The following is a 26,735-nucleotide window of genomic DNA, read 5'->3' on the forward strand; positions in this document are numbered from 1 at the left end:
TGCTTTACATATTTTCTTACTTGGTACATCTTCCAACTCATTCCCAGCAAAATGACTCCTCCTTACCGCATTTTTTGCAATAGACAAGGAAGCCCCGGACTGCCCAATTTCTTACTTTTAGGAACTTTATGCTATTAGCATGCCTTGTCATCTCCTCCACAGACTTTGAAATAGCATTTACTTTGCAGCAAATATTTTAAAATAATTTGGTAAGTGGATCCTGAAGGCAAACTCAGTGAAAACTGTAAAACTGCGAAGAGAGTATTCCTGCTAACAGTCATTCCTTTGTTTTGTCATATAAATGTGATAATCACTTTAAATGTCATACTACATTAACTAAAAAAAGTATCTAAGAATAGAGCTCTTGTTGTACTTCAGTACATTTAAAGCAACTATGCACCTCTTCAGAAACCAGGGTGATAGTACGCTCCAGCCTTGGGGACCTTGTCAGTAGTGTGGTGCATCAAGTCCTTATCCAACTGAACATAACAGTGTGCGATTTGCTCTGCTTATTACTCTTCTTGGCAGGTTCCTTTTGAGAACTGCAGTGTTATGTAGACAGATCCATAGAGGAAAGCAGTCACTAGAATGGAGATCACTCATAATTTCTTGCTGTGTAGAATATGTGAGGGTTGAGGAGAAGAATGAAAAGAGTGTGTTTGCGGAGGACCTAGTAGTAATGCATAAGTACCATACAGCAGCTGGGAAAGTCAAGAACTTGACCTGTGAGGCAGGCACATGATGAGGCTATGGCATGTTGCATGTTTTTCTCTCACTAGGAGGAATGGGTGAGAGGCTTGGGGGCCTAATGCTGCTTCTTGTGGTAATCACAGGGAGCACATGGTTATCCCGAATAAAATCATCTCACACTTCCAGGTACTTCAAACAGTCATTCATGCAGCATGCTTCCAGTCATCACCACCTGGCTCAAATGCACACTGTGTAGAAGCCACCTCTGAAGCTGAAAACGACCAGAAATACTGAACCACAAATGAAGTCTTCCACGAGAACGGCTACACTGCCATGAAAATATTGCAAACAATTTCAGGAGGTATTTTTGCTATTTTGTGGTTCACTGCTAGGATAAAAGGATGGCTCCTGAAACAGACATAACATGAAGTCCATGATGCTGATGAAAGGCAATGTGGCCTTGAGAACTCCCATCATTTACAAAATACCATGACAGTGTGGACCATATTATGTCAGATAAACACACAATAGAACAATGCTGGACTGAAAATGAGAGATGTCTGTGCTATGACATCCAGAGAAATCAGCAGTAACAAATTTTACTGGAAAACTGAGCAACATCTCTGTCATCACAAAGGCTAACTGTTAGTGGGATAATGTAACTAAAGAAGCTACAGAGATTAAAAAAATATCTGCTAATACTATCTATAAAGATGACAGTTCATAGCTGATCACAGTGCAGAAACAATGCATCGCAAGGTTAAATCAGGTGTGGCAACAGTGGGACATAAACACCGCCTTATAACTGATGGACTGCTCAGTGTAATGTCACAACCACTACCAACACTACATAAAGACAAAGGTGACAACCATAAGGCAGTCACTTACCACCTGACAATTGCTAAGGGGCACTTGACAGAAAGTTTGTAGACATGTAACTACTTCATGCAGCTGTTAGTCCAAAAAATCAATCATATTCCTGCAAGAGAACGCACTCATGCTTTTAAGTCATATGACTCATTAATTGTAACAGCCATTGTTTGATGACGAGTAAGCAGTGTGACGGAAGAATGTGTGTCATTTGCAAACAGAGCTATACCCCCTTTGGTTCTGTGCCCAATAGTGTCAACCTCATGATGGAGGATATAATACCTTAATATAGCAGTGCCAGCAATTTTATCCATTGTCTACAGACACAAGCACATAAATCTTCCTTTTGTTTGAACTATCGTTTCATCCGTGTCCCCAAGTAGTTCACATTACACTAGCATGCTGGAGGTGGCTTTTTCCTTTTCTTTAATATTTTCTCTCTGCTTAGTTGGAGACTCTGATGGCTACAGGGAGCTACACAAATCTGTTGGATCCACCTGGAAGATTTCATCTTCCTTAAGTTGTCATGGAATGTCAACATTTTATCTATCAGGCAGAAGCAATGGATCATAGTCTAATGACTTTGGTTTCTTGCACATTTTGCTATTATTTTTCACTGGACGACAGAGTATTATATGTTTGGATAAATTGTCCGAATTTTTCTGTGTCAGCTTATGAATGACTATCCTTTCTACAGCTACAAGTGATTGCATAAGGGAGATCACAGTTCACTGGACTGGCATGCATTTGCAATTTCACATACACTTTAGTGCCTGTGGCTCTTCCCAATTTCGATGTACCAATAGTAACTTAGGACAGTGGTTATAATGCTGATTTCTGGCAATTGCAAACACTATCATCACTGCAACACATATTGGATTCTGAAGAGTGCTATTCCCAGGATGCTACCTATAATACACTGAACTGTCTCATCTGTTCTGCTTTGTTTTCATTTTCAGAGGTTTTATGATGCTGCTAGGCCACAGGTGCTGTAAAATATGATGCTTCTTTACCAATATGGTTATCAATTTTGTAAGCAAGGTTTGTGAGACGGTGCACAATAGTCATTACTCAGTGATTGCACCAATACAAATACAGCTGTATTTACATAGGATTTCAGCTGGAGTCAAGAGTAGCTTTAATCCTCTAAAGCCATATATAAATTCTGTATTTCCACTTCACCATAATACTTACACTACGACTCAAGCATAAAATTATCATCATTACAATAAAAGAAAAAATCCCTTTACAATTTTGATTTCTGCACCTCAGCTAGTCAACACTCTCTGTTACAATATTTTCTGAACCCATCACTTGAAATGATGAATTACAAATAAGAGATTATAAGAAATTGCAGAATGTGAGAATGAGACTTGTAATGCACAGTTTAAGAAAATAATGCCACTTTCCAAAGTATTTATTTATTTAATAGAAAACTTAAGTCCATTATTTTGTCATGGCACTGATTATTCACACCCATAAACAAACGATTGAAGAGACATACAGTTCAATGAAGAAAAGCAGAATGACAGCATATTCACCTGTCGGCAGTTCCTGAAGCTCGTAAGTGATGGTGGGGAAGATGCATCGTGTAAAAAAGTTAAACATCTTTTAACTTTTGTAACTTACACATGACAATGTGGAAGCAGCATGTTTCCACATGTAAGCAATGTTGGGGAATGAAAGTGTAAATAATTCATGCCTTTGTAAAACCGGCTTTAGAAAAGTTGATTACACTATGAGGAAAGTTGAGCAAAACCAATTATCAGCCATGATATCTGTCAGGAATTATACACTGACCATAAAGCAGTTTAACTAATTTAGATAAGGCTTTACCATTATTACTTGATTCCACTTCATCTTATAGTGGATCAAAATTCAATCTGTGAAAAATAATGTAGCAGAACAAAGTTTCACAATTTTTTAAACTGCCCGTAGCAGGTGACAAAATTTGGCCACACACAACAATGACGGGTGGTGAGGGATGGAAGGTGAAGCTCTGTGAATGGAAAAAATAAGGACTGGAGGAAGGAAAGTGTTGCTACTGAGTGTGGTGGAGAGATGGAGATTTGAAAATGATGTAGTATTTAGCTGGTATTTTCATTTTTCCTTTTGTCCTGTTTTCAGTCACCACTCCTCCTCTTCTCATTTAATGCCCTAGCCGATTTATTTTTCTCCTCTTAATTGTTTCCAGTAATTGTCCTTTATTATTCACCCTGTGTAATGTAAACTCATTTCTTATTTTATCTGTTCATTTCACATCTTCCATTCTTCTCCAAATACAATCCCAAAAGCCTCAAGTGTCTCTCTGCTCTATCCAACACAGTGCCCATGTTTTGGCACCATACAGTGCAAGACTAGCATATAATATACTGTCATTATTGAGAAATTGTTTTAATGCATAATTTGCTTGAGGCTCAATTATTTCCACCAGTAAATTTTCTGGTACTTTTAGAAAACCATTTTTAAAATTTCTTTGGAAAAATCTGAACTCAGTTGCAAAAGTATAAAGCTGACAAATAACACTAATTTGTTTTCAATGAGTTACCCAAACACACATTTTAATACGAGAATCACATTTTTTCATGTGGATGTTCCATAAAGAATATCTTGTAAGGCAGCGAAGTTGCCAAAACGTTTGTTTTGATGTGGTCCTTAAAATTTTTTCAAACATTTTTGTGTGTGAATATAATCAATTACAAATACTCTGTCTCCTTGTAGTTTTAAATTTAAGTCTTTTAAAGAGGTAATTTATATCTACTAAAAATGTTAAGCCACATATCCAGCCTAAAACACAAAGTTCTTTGAAGAGCACTTCATTCTTTGATACGAAAGTATTTTATTGCTGAAAGTAAGTTGAAAAATCTATTTAGTGCCTTTCCATGGCTAAGTCAATGCACAATGGAATGATAAATTGCATCTCCATATTCACTATGTACCTCAGCTAAAAACTTTTTGAAACTGTTGGTAGCTACTCCCATTGTGCCTTATAAAGTTTATAATTTTTATAACCAAACATCATATGATCTCACTTTAAAATTTTGCCACAAAATGATATTTTTTGTATATCACAATGAAAGAAATCGAGGATCGAAACAAAATTTTAAAACTTTGTGTTTGATTTTAACAACTAGTTGATCTTTTGTTTCTATGGTGTTACTAACTCCATCCATAGTTTCTAACTTGACATATTCATGTGTCAGTTCTTTGATGTAGATGTAAATATTGATGCAGTCTGCACACTTTTCAAATAAGTCTTGAGATGCCACACAGCATCATTTGTGTCAGTGCCCTTAACAATGTCCTCTGAAATGCTCTAATTTACTGTATGTTCTAATGCTATACATTAAAATTTCAGATACTGTGTAACAGGGAATCTGAGATGATAAAAGACAACAAACATGATTCACTCACCTCATACTTTGCTCTAGCTTTAGAAACTCCTGCAAGATTATTTCTTGAACTTCCAAGACGATTTTTCTTTCTGATAGTGCCGACCCTTGATAACTGTTTTAGTGCATCTGGTACAATGTAGTCAGGGACATCTGCCAAGTGAGGCTGAATCTTCACTGTGTGCAGTGCTTTATCATGCCGTAATGTCTGCAGATCTCTAGGATTATCCACGAAGTAACTCTGATGAAGAAATGCATTTTTATTAAAAAGAACTGCAATGTAATTCTATTAATATAGCTGAAAATAATAAAAATGAAAACACATACATTCATATCACATCCTCCTCGACACCCGCAGAAATCAACTTCCCACCAGTCAACTCCAACTGTGATTCAAGACATTTGGATCTATCTTCGCAATATCAGTGTTGTTGAGTTGGTTCTCCACTCAGGTTCTTGCTGCCCTCCTGGTCTTATTTCATGTTAGGCTCTCCATCTCTTAAACATCCTTTGGTTCCTATCCTTTTCTGTTTATTTTCTGGCTTACCATACCCTCTCCTCTATCAGTCTACACACCTATGACCGCCTTTGCATTTCAGTTTATATTTTACTCTCCTCCCCCCCCCCCCCCCCCCTCTCTCTCTCTCTCTCTCTCTCTCTCTCTCTCTCTCTCTCTCTGTGTGTGTGTGTGTGTGTGTGTGTGTGTGTGTGTGTGTGTGTGTGTGTGTGTCTACCCTCTTTCAATTTTTTTCGTACTTGTTTATAACATTTTTCCATAAGACAAACTGACTAATGACAGCTCATAATTAACAGTAATTTGAAATTTTAATATTTGCTGTCAGTTCCAGCATTGTCTGCCTTTCTAATTCAGTAATTCCCTTCTATTCAGCACCTGTGCATAGTTTCGCACGCACAAAACTTTGTTCCATTGTTTAATTCTAATGTTTTCTGATATGTTACTTTCAAATTTATTTACTGTTTAGCTTAAATAGTTTCAATTACGTTACAAATGCAGTGCCAATGAAAACATTTATACTGATTTGGCAGATATCCATCTATGTGTTATATGTTTTTCAAAATTAGTTATCAGTACTATAACCTGTTTCATGGCAATAATCAAGTATTAACTGATTAAATAAATTAATACTGCAGGACATTCACATTTTAGTGCTTTTGATTTCTAAATGTGGAAGCAGTCAAGCTGGTGTGGTCAACAGGCACAAACAAAATTTAAATCATCACAAAGCTTTTGGATACTGTCCTTCCTCAGTCATACATATACGGGGCAACATATTCCCTGCTCTGTTGCAGTTGGTCTGTAGTGCCAGAAAAATTTAGCTTGACATGTGTATGTATGCTTACCAATGATTTATCAACTGCTCCACATCTCAGCTACACAGTGAGTGGTTACCTCTATCCCTCTCATTTTCGTTATTCCACCCAGTGTTTACCAGTTTCATATTACCTTTCTTTTCCCTGTTCCCCACATGTTTTCCGAAGAAGGAATCTTTAAAAGTGAATTTAACTGTCAATTTAAATTTTTGTATCATTACTGTTCCTGTTTTGGCAGTTTCTGAGGCTACCCAACTGGAAGAAATCCGAGAGATTAAATTAATAAAAATTGAATTTATTGACCACTATATGCTCATGTAATACTGCAGGGGGGGGGGGGGGGGGGGGAAGAAGTAGTGATTCAAGCAGGGCAACGTCAAAAGGCTTAATGGGTTTTAAGAATTTATCTGTAAAAGTATGTTGTTGTTGTTGTGGTCTTCAGTCCTGAGACTGGTTTGATGCAGCTCTCCATGCTACTCTATCCTGTGCAAGCTTCTTCATCTCCCAGTACCTACTGCAACCTACATCCTTCTGAATCTGCTTAGTGTATTGATCTCTTGGTCTCCCTCTACGATTTTTACCCTCCACGCTGCCCTCCAATGCTAAATTTGTGATCCCTTGATGCCTCAAAACATGTCCTACCAACCGATCCCTTCTTCTAGTCAAGTTGTGCCACAAATTTCTCTTCTCCCCAATCCTATTCAATACCTCCTCATTAGTTACGTGATCTACCCACCTTATCTTCAGCATTCTTCTGTAGCACCACATTTCGAAAGCTCCTATTCTCTTCTTGTCCAAACTAGTTATCGTCCATGTCTCACTTCCATACATGGCTACACTCCATACAAATACTTTCAGAAACGACTTCCTGACACCTAAATCTATACTCGATGTTAACAAATACAGTGGAAATTAAAATATCCTGTGGTGCCTCTCCTGCTCGAAGTTGGCCCGTTTGACATCCTACCCCCTTAATGTAGGTCTCTCATCCCATGTATTTTTGGGATGATGTAAAGGTATTGCTAACTATGAACTGGAGAAAAGATCATAACTGGATTCTCTTTAGTCCACATTGCCTGAGTAGTTAGGACTGGTAGCTGCTGACTATCTTGAGGCCAAGGATCAATAACCACAAACTATCCAAGAAATAGACGAAAGTGATGAACCGATAATGTAATACACTAAATTGCTGTTTGTCATAGTAGTTAGATCACTTATTACAGCCAATGAGATAGCCACATACAATTTAATTACCAGTGAAATATCTGCTTCATAAACATCTATACACAGATTAAGAAGTTAAAAGGAATCTGTGCAGTGTTGAGATTAACGTACTTGGTTATGCAAAGAATAGCTAGTAGACCCACTGACTGTTGTAACTGAAATTTGTTGGTTAAAATCCTGTATGATCGAACACTTTGCATTCAGTTTTCAATACATCAGTAGTCCAGTCACGGAAGGAAATCAAAGTGCCAAGTTCAAATGGTTCAAATGGCTCTGAGCACTATGGGAATTAACATCTCAGGCCATCAGTCCCCTAGAACTTAGAACTACTTAAATCTAACTAACCTAAGAACATCACACACATCCATGCCCGATGCAGGATTCGAACCTGCAATCGTAGCAGTCGCGTGGTTCTGGCCTGAAGCGCCTAGGACCGCTCGACTACAACGGCCGGCAAAGTGCCAAGTGACTGGAGAAAAATGCAAGTGACTCCTGTACATAAGAAGGATAAAATAACAGACCTGTGAAATTACAGACCAATATCATTAACATCAGTTTGCAGCAAAATTCTAGAGCATATTCTGAGTTCAAATATAATAAATTTCCTAGAGACCTAAAGGCTCATGTCCACTAATCAACACAGCTTTAGGAAACCTCGCTCATGTGAAACCCAGCTTGTCTCTTTTCTCACATGAAATACTGGAAACTATCGATGAAGGCAACAGGCAGATTCCATATTTCTAGATTTCTGATAATCATTATACACAGTACCCCACTGTTGTTGTTGTTGTGGTCTTCAGTCCTGAGACTGGTTTGATGCAGCTCTCCACGCTACTCTATCCTGTGCAAGCTTCTTCATCTCCCAGTACCTACTGCAACCTACATCCTTCTGAATTTGCTTAGTGTATTCATCTCTTGGTCTCCCTCTACGATTTTTACCCTCCACGCTGCCCTCCAATACTAAATTGGTGATCCCTTGATGACTCAGAACATGTCCTACCAACCGATCCCTTCTTCTGGTCAAGTTGTGCCACAAACTCCTCTTCTCCCCAATCCTATTCAGTACCTCCTCATTAGTTATGTGATTTACCCATCTAATCTTCAGCATTCTTCTGTAGCACCACATTTCGAAAGCTTCTATTCTCTTCTTGTCCAAACTATTTACCGTCCATGTTTCACTTCCATACATGGCTACACTCCATACAAATACTTTCAGAAATGACTTCCTGACACTTAAATCTATACTCGATGTTAACAAATTTCTCTTCTTCAGAAACGCTTTCCTTGCCATTGCCAGTCTACATTTTATATCCTCTCTACTTCGACCATCATCAGTTATTTTGCTCCCCAAATAGCAAAACTCCTTTACTACTTTAAGTGTCTCATTTCCTAATCTAATACCCTCAACATCACCCGATTTAATTCGACTACATTCCATTATCCTCGTTTTGCTTTTGTTGATGTTCATCTTATATCCGCCTTTCAAGACACTGTCCATTCCGTTCAACTGCTCTTCCAAGTCCTTTGCTGTCTCTGACAGAATTACAATGTCATCGGCGAACCTCAAAGTTTTTACTTCCTCTCCATGGATTTTAATACCTACTCCGAATTTTTCTTTTGTTTCCTTTACTGCTTGCTCAATATACAGATTGAATAACATCGGAGAGAGACTACAACCCTGTCTCACTCCCTTCCCAACCACTGCTCCCCTTTCATGCCCCTCGACTCTTATAACTGCCATCTGGTTTCTGTACAAATTGTAAATAGCCTTTCGCTCCCTGTATTTTACCCCTGCCACCTTTAGAATTTGAAAGAGAGTATTCCAGTCAACATTGTCAAAAGCTTTCTCTAAGTCTACAAATGCTAGAAACGTAGGTTTGCCTTTCCTTAATCTTTCTTCTAAGATAAGTCGTAAGGTCAGTATTGCCTCACGTGTTGCAGTATTTCTACGGAATCCAAACTGATCTTCCCCGAGGTCGGCTTCTACTAGTTTTTCCATTCGTCTGTAAAGAATTCGTGTTAGTATTTTGCAGCTGTGGCTTATTAAACTGATTGTTCGGTAATTCTCACATCTGTCAACACCTGCTTTCTTTGGGATTGGAATTATTATATTCTTCTTGAAGTCTGAGGGTATTTCGCCTGTCTCATACATCTTGCTCACCAGATGGTAGAGTTTTGTCAGGACTGGCTCTCCCAAGGCCGTCAGTAGTTTCAATGGAATGTTGTCTACTCTGGGGGCCCTGTTTCGACTCAGGTCTTTCAATGCTCTGTCAAACTCTTCACGCAGTATCGTATCTCCCATTTCATCTTCATCTACATCCTCTTCCATTTCCATAATATTGTCCTCAAGTACATCGCCCTTGTATAGACCTTCTATATACTCCTTCCACCTTTCTGCTTTCCTTTCTTTGCTTAGAACTGGGTTTCCATCTGAGCTCTTGATGTTCATACAAGTGGTTCTCTTATCTCCAAAGGTCTCTTTAATTTTCCTGTAGGCAGTATCTATCTTACCCCTCGTGAGATAAGCCTCTACATCCTTCCATTTGTCCTCTAGCCATCCCTGCTTAGCCATTTTGCACTTTCTGTCGATCTCATATTTGAGATGTTTGTATTCCTTTTTGCCTGCTTCATTTACTGCATTTTTATATTTTCTCCTTTCATCAATTAAATTCAATATTTCTTCTGTTACCCAAGGATTTCTACTAGCCCTCGTCTTTTTACCTACTTGATCCTCTGCTGCCTTCACTACTTCATCCCTCAAAGCTACCCATTCTTCTTCTACTGTATTTCTTTCCCCCATTCCTGTCAATTGTTCCCTTATGCTCTCCCTGAAACTCTGTACAACCTCTGGTTCTTTCAGTTTATCCAGGTCCCATCTCCTTAAATTCCCACCTTTTTGCAGTTTCTTCAGTTTTAATCTACAGGTCATAACCAATAGATTGTGGTCAGAGTCCACATCTGCCCCTGGAAATGTCTTACAATTTAAAACCTGGTTCATAAATCTCTGTCTTACCATTATATAATCTATCTGATACCTTTTAGTATCTCCAGGGTTCTTCCATGTATACAACCCTCTATCATGATTCTTAAACCAAGTGTTAGCTATGATTAAGTTATGCTCTGTGCAAAATCTCCCAGGCGGCTTCCTCTTTCATTTCTTAGCCCCAATCCATATTCACCTACTACATTTCCTTCTCTCCCTTTTCCTACACTCGAATTCCAGTCACCCATGACTATTAAATTTTCGTCTCCCTTCACTATCTGAATAATTTCTTTTATTTCATCATACATTTCTTCAATTTCTTCGTCATCTGCAGAGCTAGTTGGCATATAAACTTGTACTACTGTAGTAGGTGTGGGCTTCGTATCTATCTTGGCCACAATAATGCGTTCACTAAGCTGTTTGTAGTAGCTTACCCGTGTTCCTATTTTCCTATTCATTATTAAACCTACTCCTGCATTACCCCTATTTGACTTTGTGTTTATAACCCTGTAGTCACCTGACCAGAAGTCTTGTTCCTCCCACCACCGAACTTCACTAATTCCCACTATATCTAACTTTAACCTATCCATTTCCCTTTTCAAATTTTCTAACCTACCAGCCCGATTAAGGGACCTGACATTCTACGCTCCAATCCGTAGAACGCAAGTTTTCTTTCTCCTGATAACGACATCCTCAGAGTAGTCCCCGCCCGGAGATCCGAATGGGGGACTATTTTACCTCCGGAATATTTTACCCAAGAGGACGCCATCATCATTTAATTATACAGTAAAGCTGCATGCCCTCGGGAAAAATTATGGCCGTAGTTTCCCATTGCTTTCAGCCGTTCGCAGTACCAGCACAGCAAGGCCGTTTTGGTTATTGTTACAAGGCCAGATCAGTCAATCATCCAGACTGTTGCCCTTGCAACTACTGAAAAGGCTGCTGCCCCTCTTCAGGAACCACACATTTGTCTGGCCTCTCAACAGATACCCCTCCATTGTGGTTGTACCTACGGTACGGCTATCTGTATCGCTGAGGCACGCAAGCCTCCCCACCAACGGCAAGGTCCATGGTTCATGGGGGGGGAGTACCCCACTACTGACTGTTAATGAAGGTACATGCATGTGGAACAGGCACCCAGATATGTGACTGGCTCGAAGACTTCTTAATAATACTAATAGAACCCAGTGTGTTGTCCTTGGCAACAAGTGTTCACTGTAGACAGGGGTGACATCAGGAATGCCCCAGGGAAGTGTGATAGGATTGTTGCTATTTTCTATATACATAAATGATCTGGCAGACTGGGTGGGCAGCAGTCTGCGGTTGTTCGCTGACGATGCTGTAGTGTACAGGAAGGTGTCGAAGATAAGTGGCTGTAGGCAGATACAAGATGACCTACACAAAATTTCTAGTTGGCTTAAGGAATGGCAACTGGCTCTTAATGTAGAAAAATGTAATGTAGAAAACACAGATGAATAGGAAAAACAAATCTGTAATGTTTGGATATAGCATTAGTAGTGTTCTGCTAGACACAGTCATGTCTTTAAATATCTGGGCCTAATGGTATGAAGCGATATGAAATGGAATGAGCATATGAGGATTATGGTAGGGAATGCAAATAATTGACTTCAGTTTATTGGGAGAATTTTAGGAAAGTGTGGTTCACCTGTACAGGAGACCACATGTAGGACACTAGTGTGATCTATTCTTGAGTGGTGCTTGAGTGTTTGGGATCTGCACCAGGTTAGATTGAAAGAAGACATCAAAGCATTTCAGAGGCACGCTGCTACCGGTAGGCGTAGAACCAGCATGGAAGTATTACGGTATGCTTCGGGAGCTCAAATGGGGATCACTGGAGGGAAGAAGATATTCATTTTGAAGAACACTGCTAAGAAAATTTGGAGTTGACTGCAAAACGATCCTACTGCTGCCAAAAAAAAATGGCTCTGAGCACTTTGGGACTTAACATCTGAGGCCATCAGTCCCCTAGAACTTAGAACTACTTAAACCTAACTAACCTAAGGACGTCACACACATCCATGCCCAAGGCAAGATTCGAACCTGCGACCGTAGCGGTCGCGTTGTTCCAGACTGAGGCGCCTAGAACTGCTTGGCCACACCAGCCGGCTACTGCTGCCAAAACTCACTTCAAATAGGAACCATGAAGATAAGATTCAAGTAATAAGGATTCATACGGAGGATTATAGAAGTTGTTTTTCCTCGCTCTATCTGCAAGTGTAACAGGAAAGGAAATGACTTGTTGTGGTAAAGGGTACCCTGCACCGTTCACAGTACAGTGGCTTGTGGAGAATGTATGCAGATATAGACGTAGATGTACAAATGTGGGGAAAAAGTTTGTCGTCACAAATTTTTGTACAGTGGTAGGAGGGAGTGCCATGAACAACATACTAAAAATCCTGCCTGGTGGGGTAGAGCATTAAGGTGGGGAGAGGGTGGGATGGGGGGGGGGGGGCACTTAAAGGTCACTTTATTACATTTTTCTTGAATAACGTGAAAACAGCAGCTCCAGTGAAAAAGTCTCCCAATATAAAATTGAACTACATCAATTTCCCATAATTCATTTTTTTCTGCATGGCAGGGGATGGGAAAATCACAGATTATTAAAGATATTGTTTTAACAGTGTAAAATTAATGTTTATCTTTGCGTGAAGTATGTTAAAGACAAGTATTAAATGTGTGTATACCACATCTCAGTGCAGTAGAGCCCTATTAAGGGATAAGTTCTGAGTGTAACAGGTTGGTGGTTGACTGGGTGGAGGGGATTTGTAAAGTGAGGGAAGGTAGGTGTGTTCGGTTTATGCACTTACCTCCTTCATAGGCCTGCAAACTGAAAACTGAGCAGGTGATTTCCCACTCTATCTACCCCAACACGTCACAAGAAGCAATTATAGGGTGCTCGCCAAAGTTATACCAACCCTCCACAGTGTGCCTTATGAATTACTAGCGATACAGTGCCCAGACATGCCCAGGGGTGTATATTTTTCAAGTGCATTAACATTACGTGGAAGGAAGATGTGAGTTACTGATAATACTAATGCAAGCAACACACAAGGACAGAATGTACATAAATCTCTGCACACTGTTCTACATTGCTACAGGTGAAATTGATTCTTAGTCATCCTGTATGGGAGCTGTGGTGCTCTTCTGTGAAAGCAGACTTCTTCCACTGCAAGAGCTGCTTGATTTTCAGTTTACAGACAGACTACCTCCCCAGTATTCCTGTCTAGTTGTCTTATATGAATATACAAAATACCTTCACTGAGCACTTGTTTATATAGTGGAATTATTTTCAGTTTCTACATCTACATGGATCCTCTGCAAATCACATTTCAGTGAAACTTCCTGGCAGATTAAAATTGTGTGCCGGACCGAGACTCGAACTCAGGACCTTTGCCTTTCGCGGGCAAGTGCTCTACCGACTGAGTTACCCAAGCACAACTCACGCCCCGTCCTCACAGCTTTAATTCCGCCAGTACCTCGTCCCCTACCTTCCAAACTTCACAGAAGCTCTTCTGCGAAACTTGCAGAGCTAGCACTCCTGGAAGAAAGGATATTGCGGAGACATGGCTTAGCCACAGCCTGGGGGATGTTTCTAGAATGAAATTTTCCCTCTACTGCAGAGTGTGCAGTGATATGAAACTTCCTGGCAGATTAAAACTGTGTGCCGGACCAAGACTCGTGCTTGGGTAGCTCAGTCGGTAGAGCACTTGCCCGCGAAAGGCAAAGGTCCCGAGTTCGAGTCTCGGTCCGGCACACAGTTTTAATCTGCCAGGAAGTTTCATATGAGCGCACACTCCGCTGCAGAGTGAAAATTTCATTCACATTTAAGTGCCTGGCAGAGGGTTCATCAAACCACCTTCACAATTCTCTATTATTCCAATCTCATATAGTGCGCGGAAATAACAAACACCTATATCTTTCCTTACAAGCTCCGATTTCCCTTATTTTATCGTGGTGATTGCTTCTCCCTATGTCAAGAAAATGTTTTCACATTCTGAGGAGAAAGTTGGTGATTGGAATTTCGTGAGAAGATTCCGCTGCAACGAAAAGTGCCTTTCTTTTCTTGATGTCCAGCCCAAATCCTGTATCATTTCTGTGACACTAACTCCCATATTTCGCAATAACACAAAATGTGCTGCCCTTCTTTGAACTTTTTCGATGTACTCCATCAGTCCTATCTGGTAAGGATCCCACACTGCGCAGCAGTATTCGGAAAGAGGACGGACAAGCTTAGTGTAGTCAGTCTCCTTAGCAGATCTGTTACATTTTCTAAGTGTCCCGCCAATAAAACACAGTCTTTGGTTAGCCTTCCCCACAACATTTTCTATGTGTTCCTTCCAATTTCAGTTGTTCGTAATTGTAATACGTATTATTTAGTTGAATTTATGGCTTTTATATTACACTGATTTATTGTGTAACCGAAGTTTAATGAATTCCTTTTAACACTCATGTGGATGACCTCACACTTTTCGTTATTTAGGGTCAACTGCCAATTTTTGCACCATTCAAATATCTTTCCTAAATCGTTTTGCAATTTGTTTTGATCTTCTGATGACTTTATTAGTCGATAAACGACAGCGTCATCTGCAAGCAACCTAAGACGGCTGCTCAAATTGTCTCCCAAATTGTTTATATAAATAAGGAACAGCAAAGGGCCTATAACACTACCTTGGGGAATGACAGAAATCACTTCTGTTTTACTCGATAACTTTCTGTCAATTACTACGAACTGTGACCTCCTTGACAGGAAATCAAAAATCCAGTCACATAACTGAGACGATATTCCATAAGCACGCAATTTCACTACAAGCTGCTTGTGTGGTACAGTGTCAAAAACCTTCCAGAAATATGGAATCGATCTGAAATCCCTTGTCAATAGCACTCAACACTTCATGTGAATAAAGAGCCAGTTGTGTTTCACGTGAACGATGTTTTCTAAACCCACGTTGACTGTGTGTCAATCAACCGTTTTCTTCGAGGTAATTCATAATGTTTGAACACAATATATGTTCCAAAATCCTGCTGCATATCGACATTAACGATATGGGCCTATAATTTAGTGGATTACCCCTACTACCTTTCTTGAATATTGGTGTGACCTGTGCAACTTTCCAGTCTTTGGGTACAGATCTTTCGTCGAGCAAGTGGTTGTATATGATTGTTAAGTATGGAGCTAACGCATCAGCATACTCCAAAAGGAACCTAATTGGTATACAGTATAGACCAGAAGACTTGCTTTTATTAAATGATTTAAGTTGCTTCACTACTTCGAGGACATTTACTCCTACGATACTCGTGTTGACAGCTGTTCTCGATTCGAGTTCCGGAATATTTACTTCTTTTGTGAAGGCATTTCAGAAGGCTGTGTTTAGTAACTCTGCTTTGGCAGCACTGTCTTCGATAGTACGCAGAGAAGGCATCGATTGTTTCTTGCCGCTAACACACTTCACATACAAACAGTATCTCTTTGGATATTCTACCAGGTTTCGAGATAAAGCTTCATTGTGGAAACTGTTATAAGCATCTCGCATTGAAGTCCGCGCTAAATTTCGAGCTTCTGTAAAAGATCGCCTGTCTTGGGAATTTTGCATCTGTTTAAATTTTGCATGTTTGTTTCATTGTTTCTGCAACAGTTTTCTACCCCATTTTGTGTACCAAGGAAGATCAGCTCCGTTGTTTGTTAATTAATTTAGTATAAATCTCTCGGTGAACGGCACAAACTGTTCAAGGCAGGGTTCAATGTCAGGTTTGCTGTTGGTAAGGTTTTGGGATTTGGTTGCAAAGCGATATTTCCAGTTGATATTAAGTCTGAAGGAAAGTAGGTCCTTCACCAAAGGAACATGATCAAATGCAGGCTTAGGGCTGAAAGTGTGACTGTTTGGGGCTGAAAATGAGACCCTTAGGTAATACAGATTATTCAGGAGGGGAGATTGCTTTAGATGAGAGGTTAAGGGCACTGTACTGTTGTGACTGGTTCTTGTGATTATGGGTTATTCTTGGTCTGGGGGGCAGTGGTGAAGGCTGTGGGATGTTAAGGTGGTTGGCCAAGCTTGGTTTGTAGAAGATGAGTGGTGGTTGATGGTGTGGCTGTTTAGGGAGCTGCAGAAGAACGGGAAGGGAAACACCACTGTTCAGGTAGTTTAGTAGAAGGTGGGATAGCTTTTTGAGGTCTGGCATGTTGTTGCAGTTTGAAGTTGGATTGGCAGATGATACCATCCAAGGAAACATTAGGGGCAGATAACTGCAGGATTTCATAGGAGGAGAGAAATCTGGTGCAGTCGAAAATGGCAGAGGAGGCATAGAGGTCACAGATTAGCTGGGCAAGTGGAAGAGATTGCTGTGTTTGAAACTGTAAAATAGGCTGGTGTGGAGTAGGATTACATCCAGAAACAGGGACATTCGATGTTAGGCCTTTTGGAGTAACTTTAAGGGACACGCAGGTTTCAAGAAACAAAATGTGTAACCTTAGTTTTGATAGTGCAAAAACATGTTTTCAAAAAGAACAGATGTAATATGAGATAGGATTCATCATGGCAAAAGAGAATAGTATGGAGAGTTAGAAATTGTGGGAGTGGCAAAAATGCAACATGGAAAAATGGAAGAGAAGCACAGAAAAAATTCAATAAAATCAGAAAAATTCATGCAAAAATCATTAATAAGAGGTAATGAGAGAGCAATCTACATTATATGAAAAAAAATGATTGGAAAAGAAAAAATCAATTTGGCAAGTCATGGGAACAGACAAAATCTTAAAAACTGGGTAAGCAGAAGGCGAAAGTCATAGGAGAAAATGTAAAACACTTAGTTTTGCAATGAAAGTGACATAAGGGATGACATTAAAAGTCAATCATAGTGGTTTGCCGATAAACCAAAAATTACGTGTGAACAAGATAAGTGGAGGGTGGGAAAGAAAACAGCTGTCAAATTCGCAAATAAATAGGTGAAAGACGATCAGGAGAAGGCCATGTAGTGTAATGAACTATAAATTGATATATGCAAATTCGTAAATACCAATGGAATTGTTATATGCAAATAAAAAAGGACCCTTCTAAGTGCACAGAAATCAATACTAGAAAAGTTGTAGGAGCGAAGTGCTGATTAATAAGTAAACAAATGGATTAAAACATAAGGTAGAAAACAGATGACAGATTGAACAAGACAGACAACAACAAAAACTGAGAAGAGGGTAACATAAGAAGGAATGAAAGCCACATGGGCTAGTATACCAACGAAAAAAATCAATTTCTGAAAAAATAATGTAATTCGATAGATAAAAAAATCTACTCACCAAGTGGCAGCAGAACACACACATAAAAGAAGCTTGTAAATAGGCAAGCTTTCAGAGCCAGTGGCTCCTTCTTCAGGTAGAAGGATTGAAGGTGAAGGAAAAGGACTGGAGTGGTTAGGAAGAGAGGTTAGATTTCAGGAAAGTCGCCCAGAACCAGGGTCAGGGGAGACTTACCGCACAGTATGAGAAGGAAAGACTGATTGTTGGAGACTGCATCAGATAAGATTTGAAAGCCTGAAAGCTTAAAGACGGAAGGCAGAGTAATATGTAAGACAGAAATTACTGCTTAAACATCATGCATGAGTTGATAAGAGTGGAAAGCTAAGTACATTGTACGTAACAGATGTGGGAGGAGAGGTGGTGAAAAAAGACAGGTAAGACAATGAAAGATGTAAAAAACTGAAAGGGAATTAAAATGTAGCAAAGGAAAGAGTAGTTCCTGTGAACAAATGCTGAGACGGAAGAAATTAACGTAAATTAAGGCCAGGTGGGTATCAAGAACCAAGGACAGGAATACTGCAGATATTGAGAGGGCTATTCTAAGTGTGGTGGGCAAAATTTCAGGCAGAATGGATCCGATTTCAGGACATGATTTTAGAGACTCATGACCATGTCAAAGTAGCTGATTAATACATCCCAGACCACGATAATCTGAGTCACCAGTGATGTGACTCAAAGTTATTTTTTGGAGTGATCAGCAGTACCAGGATTGGATATCATAGCCTGGGAAATATGCTTTTTGAACTAGGCTGGTGGAGTAACTGCGTGCAGTGGATGCTCAAGTGAGAATGGTGGTGTATTGCTGTAAAGAGTCTGCATCCAAACAAATATGTTTTCCTCAGATGACGCAGCTGTATGGGAGGGAACGTCTGACATGAAAAGGATGGCAAGTGTCAAAATATAAGTACTATTGTTGGTTGGTAGGTTTAACATGGACGGAAGTGTGTAGCTTGCCTTTGGTGAGGGTAAGATCAATATCAAGGAAAGCGGCATGGGATTCAGAACAGTACCATGTGAAATTTAACTGGGAGAAAGTAGTCAGAGACTCCAGGAATTTTAACATGTCAGCCTCACCATGAGTCTACATGGTAAAGGTGTCATCAATTTATCTAAACCAAACCAAGGGCTGAAGACTTATGGATCCCAGGAAAGCCCCCTCCAAGCATTGGCATATGAAGGAGCCATCCTGGTTCCCATGGCCATACCCCTTATTGTTTGTATGTCTGCCTCTCAAAGATGAAGTAGTTGTTGGTAAGTATAAAGTTGATTAAGGTGAGTATGAGGGATGTCATAGAACTGGAATCAGGTGGGTGCTAACCGAGGAAATGTTCAGTAGCAGACAGACCATTTACATGGTGGGATGTTAGTAAAGAGGGAGGTGGCATCAATGGTGACAAGCAAGGTGTGTGGTGGGAGTTGGACAGTCGCACATTTCAGATCATCTAGGAAATGGTTGGTATCTTTGATATAGGAGGGGAGTCTTTGTACTGCGGATTGCAGGTGCTGATCAACTAAGGCATATATATGTTCAATGGTTGCTTTGAAGCCAGCAAGTATAGGATGGTCAGTATGATTGGGTTTATGGATCCTAAGAAGAAGGTAAAAGGTAAGGGTGTTTGGTTTGGATGGGTTGAGAAGTTCTATGGATTGAGGTGTTAGTCCTTGTGAGGAGCCTGAGGTTTTAAGGAGGGACTGCAGGTCAGTTTGAATCACAGGGATGGGATCTTGATGGCAGACGTTGTATTTAGAGGTGTCAGGCAACTGGTGGAGACCTTCACTAACATACTCCTTTCGGTCAAGTATTACAGTGGTAGATCCTTTGTCTGCTGGGAGGATACTGATAGAGCTATCAGCTTTCAGGGAACAAAGAGCCCTGAGTTCTGCAGAGGACAGGTTAGGGTCATGCCGCAGGGACCTGAGAAAGGGTTGTGAAGCAATGCTGGATGTGAGGAATTCTTGGAAGGTTTATAAGGGATGATTTTGAGGTAGTGGTGGTGAATCATATTGGGACTTTAGTCTGAACTATTCAAGGCAGGGTTCAATGTCAGGTTTGCTGTTGGAAAGGTTTTGGGATTGTGTTGCAATGTGATATTTCCAATTGATATTATGTGTGAAGGAAAGTAGGTCATTCACCAAAGCAACATGATCAAATGCAGGTGTAGGGCTGAAAGTGAGACTACAACTTAAAGAGGAAGAGAAAGATGATAGTGATGAGGCAGAATCATATGTTGACTGCCCATCACGATGACAAAAAACTAGTTTTGATAGTTTATTTTTATGTGTGTAAGTATGCTAAACTTGAGCTGCAACTGTGAAAGATTTAGCAATTTTATGCATTTCACCAACACTTGGATTTGCACTTGCATGCAAGACTCTGAAAGTCAGCAATCCATGCTGTGTAAGACTGTCCATGGTGTTTACGACACTTATTGAGCTATAGTCTAGTGGTAACTACGTCCATCTGATCACTGGTCTTCACTTGACAGTGCACAAATCACTGAAAGACAAAGTGTTAGAATAGAAGAGTGGCTGCACTTCCTGCACCACTTTGTACAAACAGGTACGAGAACACAAGAGCAAATTACAACTGTTGCTCCCAAAATTCCAGAAACTGGGATCCATAACACTGGCACTATGTATAAACATTGGTTGGTTGGTTTGGGGTATAAAGGGACCAAACTACAGGGTCATCGGTCCATTTTTCCTCATGCAAACAAGGCTCAAGTTAAAACAACAACGCTCAAGTTAAAACAATTCCCAAAAGAAGTTGGGGAAACGAAAAGGGTTGAAAACTAATGGAGAACCACACGGAAAGAAAAAACGAAATACGTTAACCAAAAGGGGAAAACATACACTAAAAGGAAAAGTAGTGCAAGCTATTAAAATAATATAGCAGATGGCTGACCACGAGAATAAAAAGAAAAAGGATGGGCCAGTCACTCTGCAACACACTAAAATCTCCAGCCTAAAAGAGAAGGCGAGATCGCCAGAAGCACAATATGCTAAGTATTTGCCACCACCTTTCTGTTTGCTCCCAATACGAAAGCATTATCAGTAAACAAAGTCATATTCAAGAGCAGAACACTGAATGAAAGCTAATAATGAGAACAAGGTACAATGAAGGGTCAAAATCTAATAAGCAGAATGGCATGACTGAAAGTAACTCATGCAACAGACTGTATAAGACAGAATCATGGCTGGCTGCCTGTCTGGCCTTGCTGCCATGATTGGATCAGCCTTGCACTTGCCCCTGGTGGTGACTATCCACCGCAGGCTGTAGCGCCTCTGAGTCACAATCGATATCAGCTGCTGGCAGTTACATTAAAGGTGGTAACTGTGCATTGCAGGCAGGCTGTTTGTTTGCACATGAATTAGCATTTAGCAACTATATACTGTTTAGTTCACGCCAGTATCTGTAAAATTTACAAGGTCTTATCGTTGCCAGTCATCTGTATCTCAATCTCAATCAACAGTTTACGTCCATGGAAAAAAAAGTGTTTCTGGATTTTATTGAATTAAAGGCTTTTGGAATCTTCCTGAACATTTTGATATAAAATGTGTTTCATAAACCAATTGTATGAGGAAAATAAGTTGCTGCGTATAAGGTTTTAATATAAAAGCTGAAACTTCTTCAGTCCTGACATGAGTAGTGAGGGTGTAGTGCAGGAAATAAACAACCTTGGATCTGCTTTACGGAAAAAATGAACAACACAGCTGCAACTTGAAAGAATGTTGGGGATAAACTTAATGTTGCTACACACTTTCATTTCAGGTAATTGTACATATTTTGACTTGGATGGATAACTTTACAGTTAAACCAAAAGTATTTAGGCTGTTTAAATGATGATGCACAAATTTTTGCTTTTTTTCAAGTGTAAGAGCCATGAATTCCAGTATTCAGAAATGGTCATTTTTTTAGTATGCACTGCACAAAGAAGACAGTGTCAAATTGTGTGCTATGTCCAATACTTCCACATCATGAGTAACTGCCAGTTTCTGCTGAATCTCCAGCATTCTCCTTTAGCTGGTCATAATTACACAAATCTTTCAAAATGAAGAATATGAAAGAATGCAGAAATTTTTAGACTTAAAAAATCCTTGAAAATAATTATAATAGTCTGGATTGTAAGGTACATTTATTGAAAGATAACTGGTTTCACTCATAACATGATCATCCTCAGACCTACAGTCATGTTGATGGACAATGGCTGTGTATGAAGCAGGAACCGCTGAATGATGATAGTCAACTGCAGTTTTCCATCAACATGTCTGTAGGTCTGAAAATGATCATGTGATGATCGAAACCAGTCACTTGGGATCTAGACTGTTATAATTATTTTCAAAAACTGTATTTGATTAACTGATACCTCCAGTAATGTTTTCGATAATAATTGAGACTTAAAAGTCTGAACTTCTTGCAAGACACTGGATTTTCAAATCAATAACCCCTTTTTCCAACACCCTCCTGGAAATTAATTGTAATAATTGAACCATGGACCTTGCCGTTGGTGGGGAGGCTTGCATGCCTCAGCGATACAGATGGCCGTACCGTAGGTGCAACCACAACGGAGGGGTATCTGTTGAGAGGCCAGACAAACATGTGGTTCCTGAAGAGGGGCAGCAGCCTTTTCAGTAGTTGCAGGGGCAACAGTCTGGATGATTGACTGATCTGGCCTTGTAACATTAACCAAAACGGCCTTGCTGTGCTGGTACTGCGAACGGCTGAAAGCAAGGGGAAACTACAGCCGTAATTTTTCCCGAGGACATGCAGCTTTACTGTATGATTAAATGATGATGGCGTCCTCTTGGGTAAAATATTCCGGAGGTAAAATAGTCCCCCATTCGGATCTCCAGGCGGGGACTACTCAAGAGGACGTCGTTATCAGGAGAAAGAAAACTGGCGTTCTACGGATCAGAGCGTGGAATGTCAGATCCCTTAATCGGGCAGGTAGGTTAGAAAATTTAAAAAGGGAAATGGATAGGTTAAAGTTAGATATAGTGGGAATTAGTGAAGTTCGGTGGCAGGAGGAACAAGACTTTTGGTCAGGTGATTACAGGGTTATAAATACAAAATCAAATAGGGGTAATGCAGGAGTAGGTTTAATAATGAATAAAAAAATAGGAGTGCGGGTTAGCTACTACAAACAGCATAGTGAACACATTATTGTGGCCAAGATAGACACAAAGCCCATGCCTACTACAGTAGTACAAGTTTATTTGCCAACTAGCTCTGCAGATGTTGAAGAAATTGATGAAATGTATGACGAGATAAAAGAAATTATTCAGGTAGTGAAGGGAGACGAAAATTTAATAGTCATGGGTGACTGGAATTCGAGTGTAGGAAAAGGGAGAGAAGGAAACATAGTAGGTGAATATGGATTGGGGGGAGGAAATGAAAGAGGAAGCCGCCTTGTAGAATTTTGCACAGAGCATAACTTAATCATAGCTAACACTTGGTTCAAGAATCATAAAAGAAGGTTGTATACCTGGAAGAATCCTGGAGATACTAATAGGTATCAGATAGATTATATAATGGTAAGACAGAGATTTAGGATCCAGATTTTAAATTGTAAGACATTTCCAGGGGCAGATGTGGATTCTGACCACAATCTATTGGTTATGAACTGCAGATTGAAACTGAAGAAACTGCAAAAAGGTGGGAATTTAAAGAGATGGGACCTGGATAAACTGAAAGAACCAGAGGTTGTAGAGAGTTTCAGGGAGAGCATAAGGGAACAATTGACAGGAATGGGGGAAAGAAATACAGTAGAAGAAGAATGGGTAGCTCTGAGGGATGAAGTAGTGAAGGCAGCAGAGGATCAAGTAGGTAAAAAGACGAGGGCTAATAGAAATCCTTGGGTAACAGAAGAAATATTGAATTTAATTGATGAAAGGAGAAAATATAAAAATGCAGTAAATGAAGCAGGCAAAAGGGAATACAAACGTCTCAAAAATGAGATCGACAGAAAGTGCAAAATGGCTAAGCAGGGATGGCTAGAGGACAAATGTAAGGATGTAGAGGCTTGTCTCACTAGGGGTAAGATAGATACTGCCTACAGGAAAATTAAAGAGACCTTTGGAGAGAAGAGAACCACTCGCATTAATATCAACAGCTCAGGTGTAAACCCAGTTCTTTTTTTTTTTTTTTGGGCGCTCAACTGCTGAGGTGATTAGTGCCCAGTCACTGTTGTGAGAGCACATGGAATCTGGTAAAACTCAAGGGGATGGGGGGACACCAGAAGGACCTGACAAATATGCAGATAAAATAAGTAAAAAGGTTAAATGTCTTTGGACAAGCCAGTTAAAGTTATAAAACGCAGAATACGAGCAGCTGCTCGAGCGTCATCAGCTAAAACATCCGGTAAAGTAGATGGCAGGGACAGGACAACACGAAATTGACTAAAACGGGGACACGACAATAAAACATGGTGCACTGTTAATGCCTGACCACAAGGGCACTGCGGGGCTGGGTCACCGGAGAGCAGGTAGCGGTTGCTAAACCGGCAATGCCCAATCCGCAACCTGGTCAGAAGGACCTCCTCGCGCCGAGATGGTCGGGAGGACGTTGTCCAAGCAGTTGGGAGCGGTTTTACTGCCCGGAGCTTGTTTCCTTGGAGGGATGACCAAGCATCCCACCACAACGACACAAGCCTCTTACATACATCCCCACGAACGTCAGATGACGGGACACAATGGGAGGCTGGCCGTGGCAGGAGGACTGCAGCCTTGGCTGCAGCATCCGCAGCCTCATTCCCAGGCACTCCTACATGGCCGGGAACCCACAGAAAGCTGACAGGAGAGCCATCAGCAGCAGAAGAATGGAGGGACTGCTGGATCCGTTGAATCAAGGGATGGACCGGATAGGGTACTCCAAGGCTCTGAAGAGCACTGAGTGAGTCAGAGCAGAGTACATACGATGAATGGCGGTGGCGGCGGGCATACTGAATGGCCTGATGGAGAGCAAAAAGCTCGGCCGTCAAGCTGGAACATTGGTCGAGGAGCCGGTATTTAAAGGTGGCGGCCCCGACGACAAAGGCACAGCCGACACCATCGTCAGTTTTGGAGCCATCGGTGTAAATAAAGGTGTGACCAGTAAGTAGAGCACGAAGTTCGACAAACCGTGAGCAATACACTGCAGCCGGAGTACCCTCCTTCAGGAGTGAGCTGAGGTCGAGATAAATACAAACCGGAGCCTGGAGCCAAGGTGGTGTCGGGCTCTCACCCTCTCTGAAGGTGGTAGGGAGGGCAAAATCCAATTGTCGAAGCAGGCGACGGAAGCGGACTCCGGGGGGCAGCAGGGCAGACACATACAACCCGTACTGACGGTCGAGAGAATCGGCGAAGAAGGACTTGTAAGAGGGGTGGTTGGGCATAGACAACAGCCGGCAGGCATACCGACACAGCAGTACGTCGCGCCGGTAGGTCAATGGTAACTCGGCAGCTTCAGCATAAAGACTCTCGACAGGACTAGTGTAGAAGGCTCCGGTCGCAAGACGTATCCCCCGATGGTGGATGGAGTTGAGCCGGCGTAAGAGGGATGGCCGAGCGGACGAGTAGATGAAGCTCCCATACTCCAGCTTCGATCGGACTATGGACCGATACAAGCGAAGCAGGACAGTGTGATCCGCTCCCCAAGATGAACCGCTAAGAACTCTGAGGACATTAAGGGAACGTGTACAACGGGCCGCCAAATAAGAGACATGTGGAGACCAACACAGTTTCCTGTCCAACGTGAGCCCTAGAAACTTAGTTGTGTCCACGAATGGGAGAACAACGGGACCGAGATGTAAGGATGGCGGAAGGAACGCTTTATATCGCCAAAAGTTGATGCAAACCGTCTTCTCTTCAGAGAACTGGAAGCCATTTGCCACGCTCCATGAGTAGAGGCTATCTAGACAACGCTGAAGGCAGCGCTCCAGGAGGCATGTTCTCTGGGCACTGCAGTAGATCGTGAAGTCATCGACAAAGAGAGAGCCGGAGACATTAGGTGGAATGCAATCCATAATTGGATTGATCGCGATGGCAAAAAGGGCTATGCTCAAGACGGAGCCCTGAGGCACTCCGTTCTCCTGGAGGAAGACGTCGGACAATACGGAACCCACACGTACCCTAAACTTTCGATCCGTTAAAAAGGAATCAATAAAAAGGGGCAGGCGACCGCGTAGGCCCCACCTGTGCATAGTGCGGAGGATACCTCCTCTCAAACAGTTATCATAAGCCTTCTCCAAGTCGAAGAACACGGCTACCGTTTGGCGCCTTCGCAAAAAGTTGTTCATGATGAATGTCGACAAGGTCACAAGGTGGTCAACAGCGGAGCGGCGGCGACGAAAGCCGCATTGGACATTAGTAAGTAGCTGTCGAGATTCAAGAATCCAGACTAACCGAGCATTAACCATGCACTCCATCACCTTACAGACACAGCTTGTAAGAGAAATGGGGCGGTAACTAGAAGGAAGGTGTCTATCCTTCCCGGGTTTGGGTATAGGAACAACAACGGCGTCACGCCAACGCATGGGGACCTGACCGTCGGTCCAGACGCGATTGTAGGTACGAAGAAGGAAGCTTTTGCCCGACGGAGAAAGGTGTGCCAGCATCTGAACGTGAATGGCATCTGGCCCCGGAGCAGAGGACCGAGACAGTGCAAGCGCACGTTCGAGTTCCCGCATAGTAAAGGGGGCATTATAAGTTTCCAGATTCAGCGAGTGGAAGGAAGGTCGCCGAGCCTCTTCTGCCTCTTTCCTGGGAAGGAAGGCAGGATGGTAATGGGCGGAGCTTGAAACCTCCGCGAAAAAGCGGCCAAAGGCGTTGGAGACAGCCACAGGATCAACAAGGACCTCATTACCTGAGGTCAGGCCAGGTACCGAGGAGTGGGCCTTAATGCCCGACAGCCGGTGCGGGCTACCCCAAACGACGGAAGAGGGAGTAAAACTGTTAA

The 26,735-nt window shown here is 41.3% G+C and overlaps 1 protein-coding gene across 3 annotated transcripts in view; it reads right to left on the reverse strand.

Annotated features, from left to right (window-relative positions):
• The window catches only part of LOC126234504 (probable ATP-dependent RNA helicase DDX56), an 87,187-nt gene that overhangs the window by 1,389 nt on the left and 59,063 nt on the right, over window positions 1-26,735 (reverse strand). For all 3 annotated transcript variants that reach the window (XM_049943216.1, XM_049943201.1, XM_049943209.1), the window contains one exon: window positions 4,975-5,193. In XM_049943216.1, coding sequence (XP_049799173.1) covers window positions 4,975-5,193 — 219 coding nt within the window. The remainder of the gene's footprint in view (window positions 1-4,974; window positions 5,194-26,735) is intronic.

This window comes from Schistocerca nitens, chromosome 1, assembly GCF_023898315.1.
Source record: "Schistocerca nitens isolate TAMUIC-IGC-003100 chromosome 1, iqSchNite1.1, whole genome shotgun sequence".
Taxonomy (NCBI): Eukaryota; Metazoa; Arthropoda; class Insecta; order Orthoptera; family Acrididae; genus Schistocerca; species Schistocerca nitens.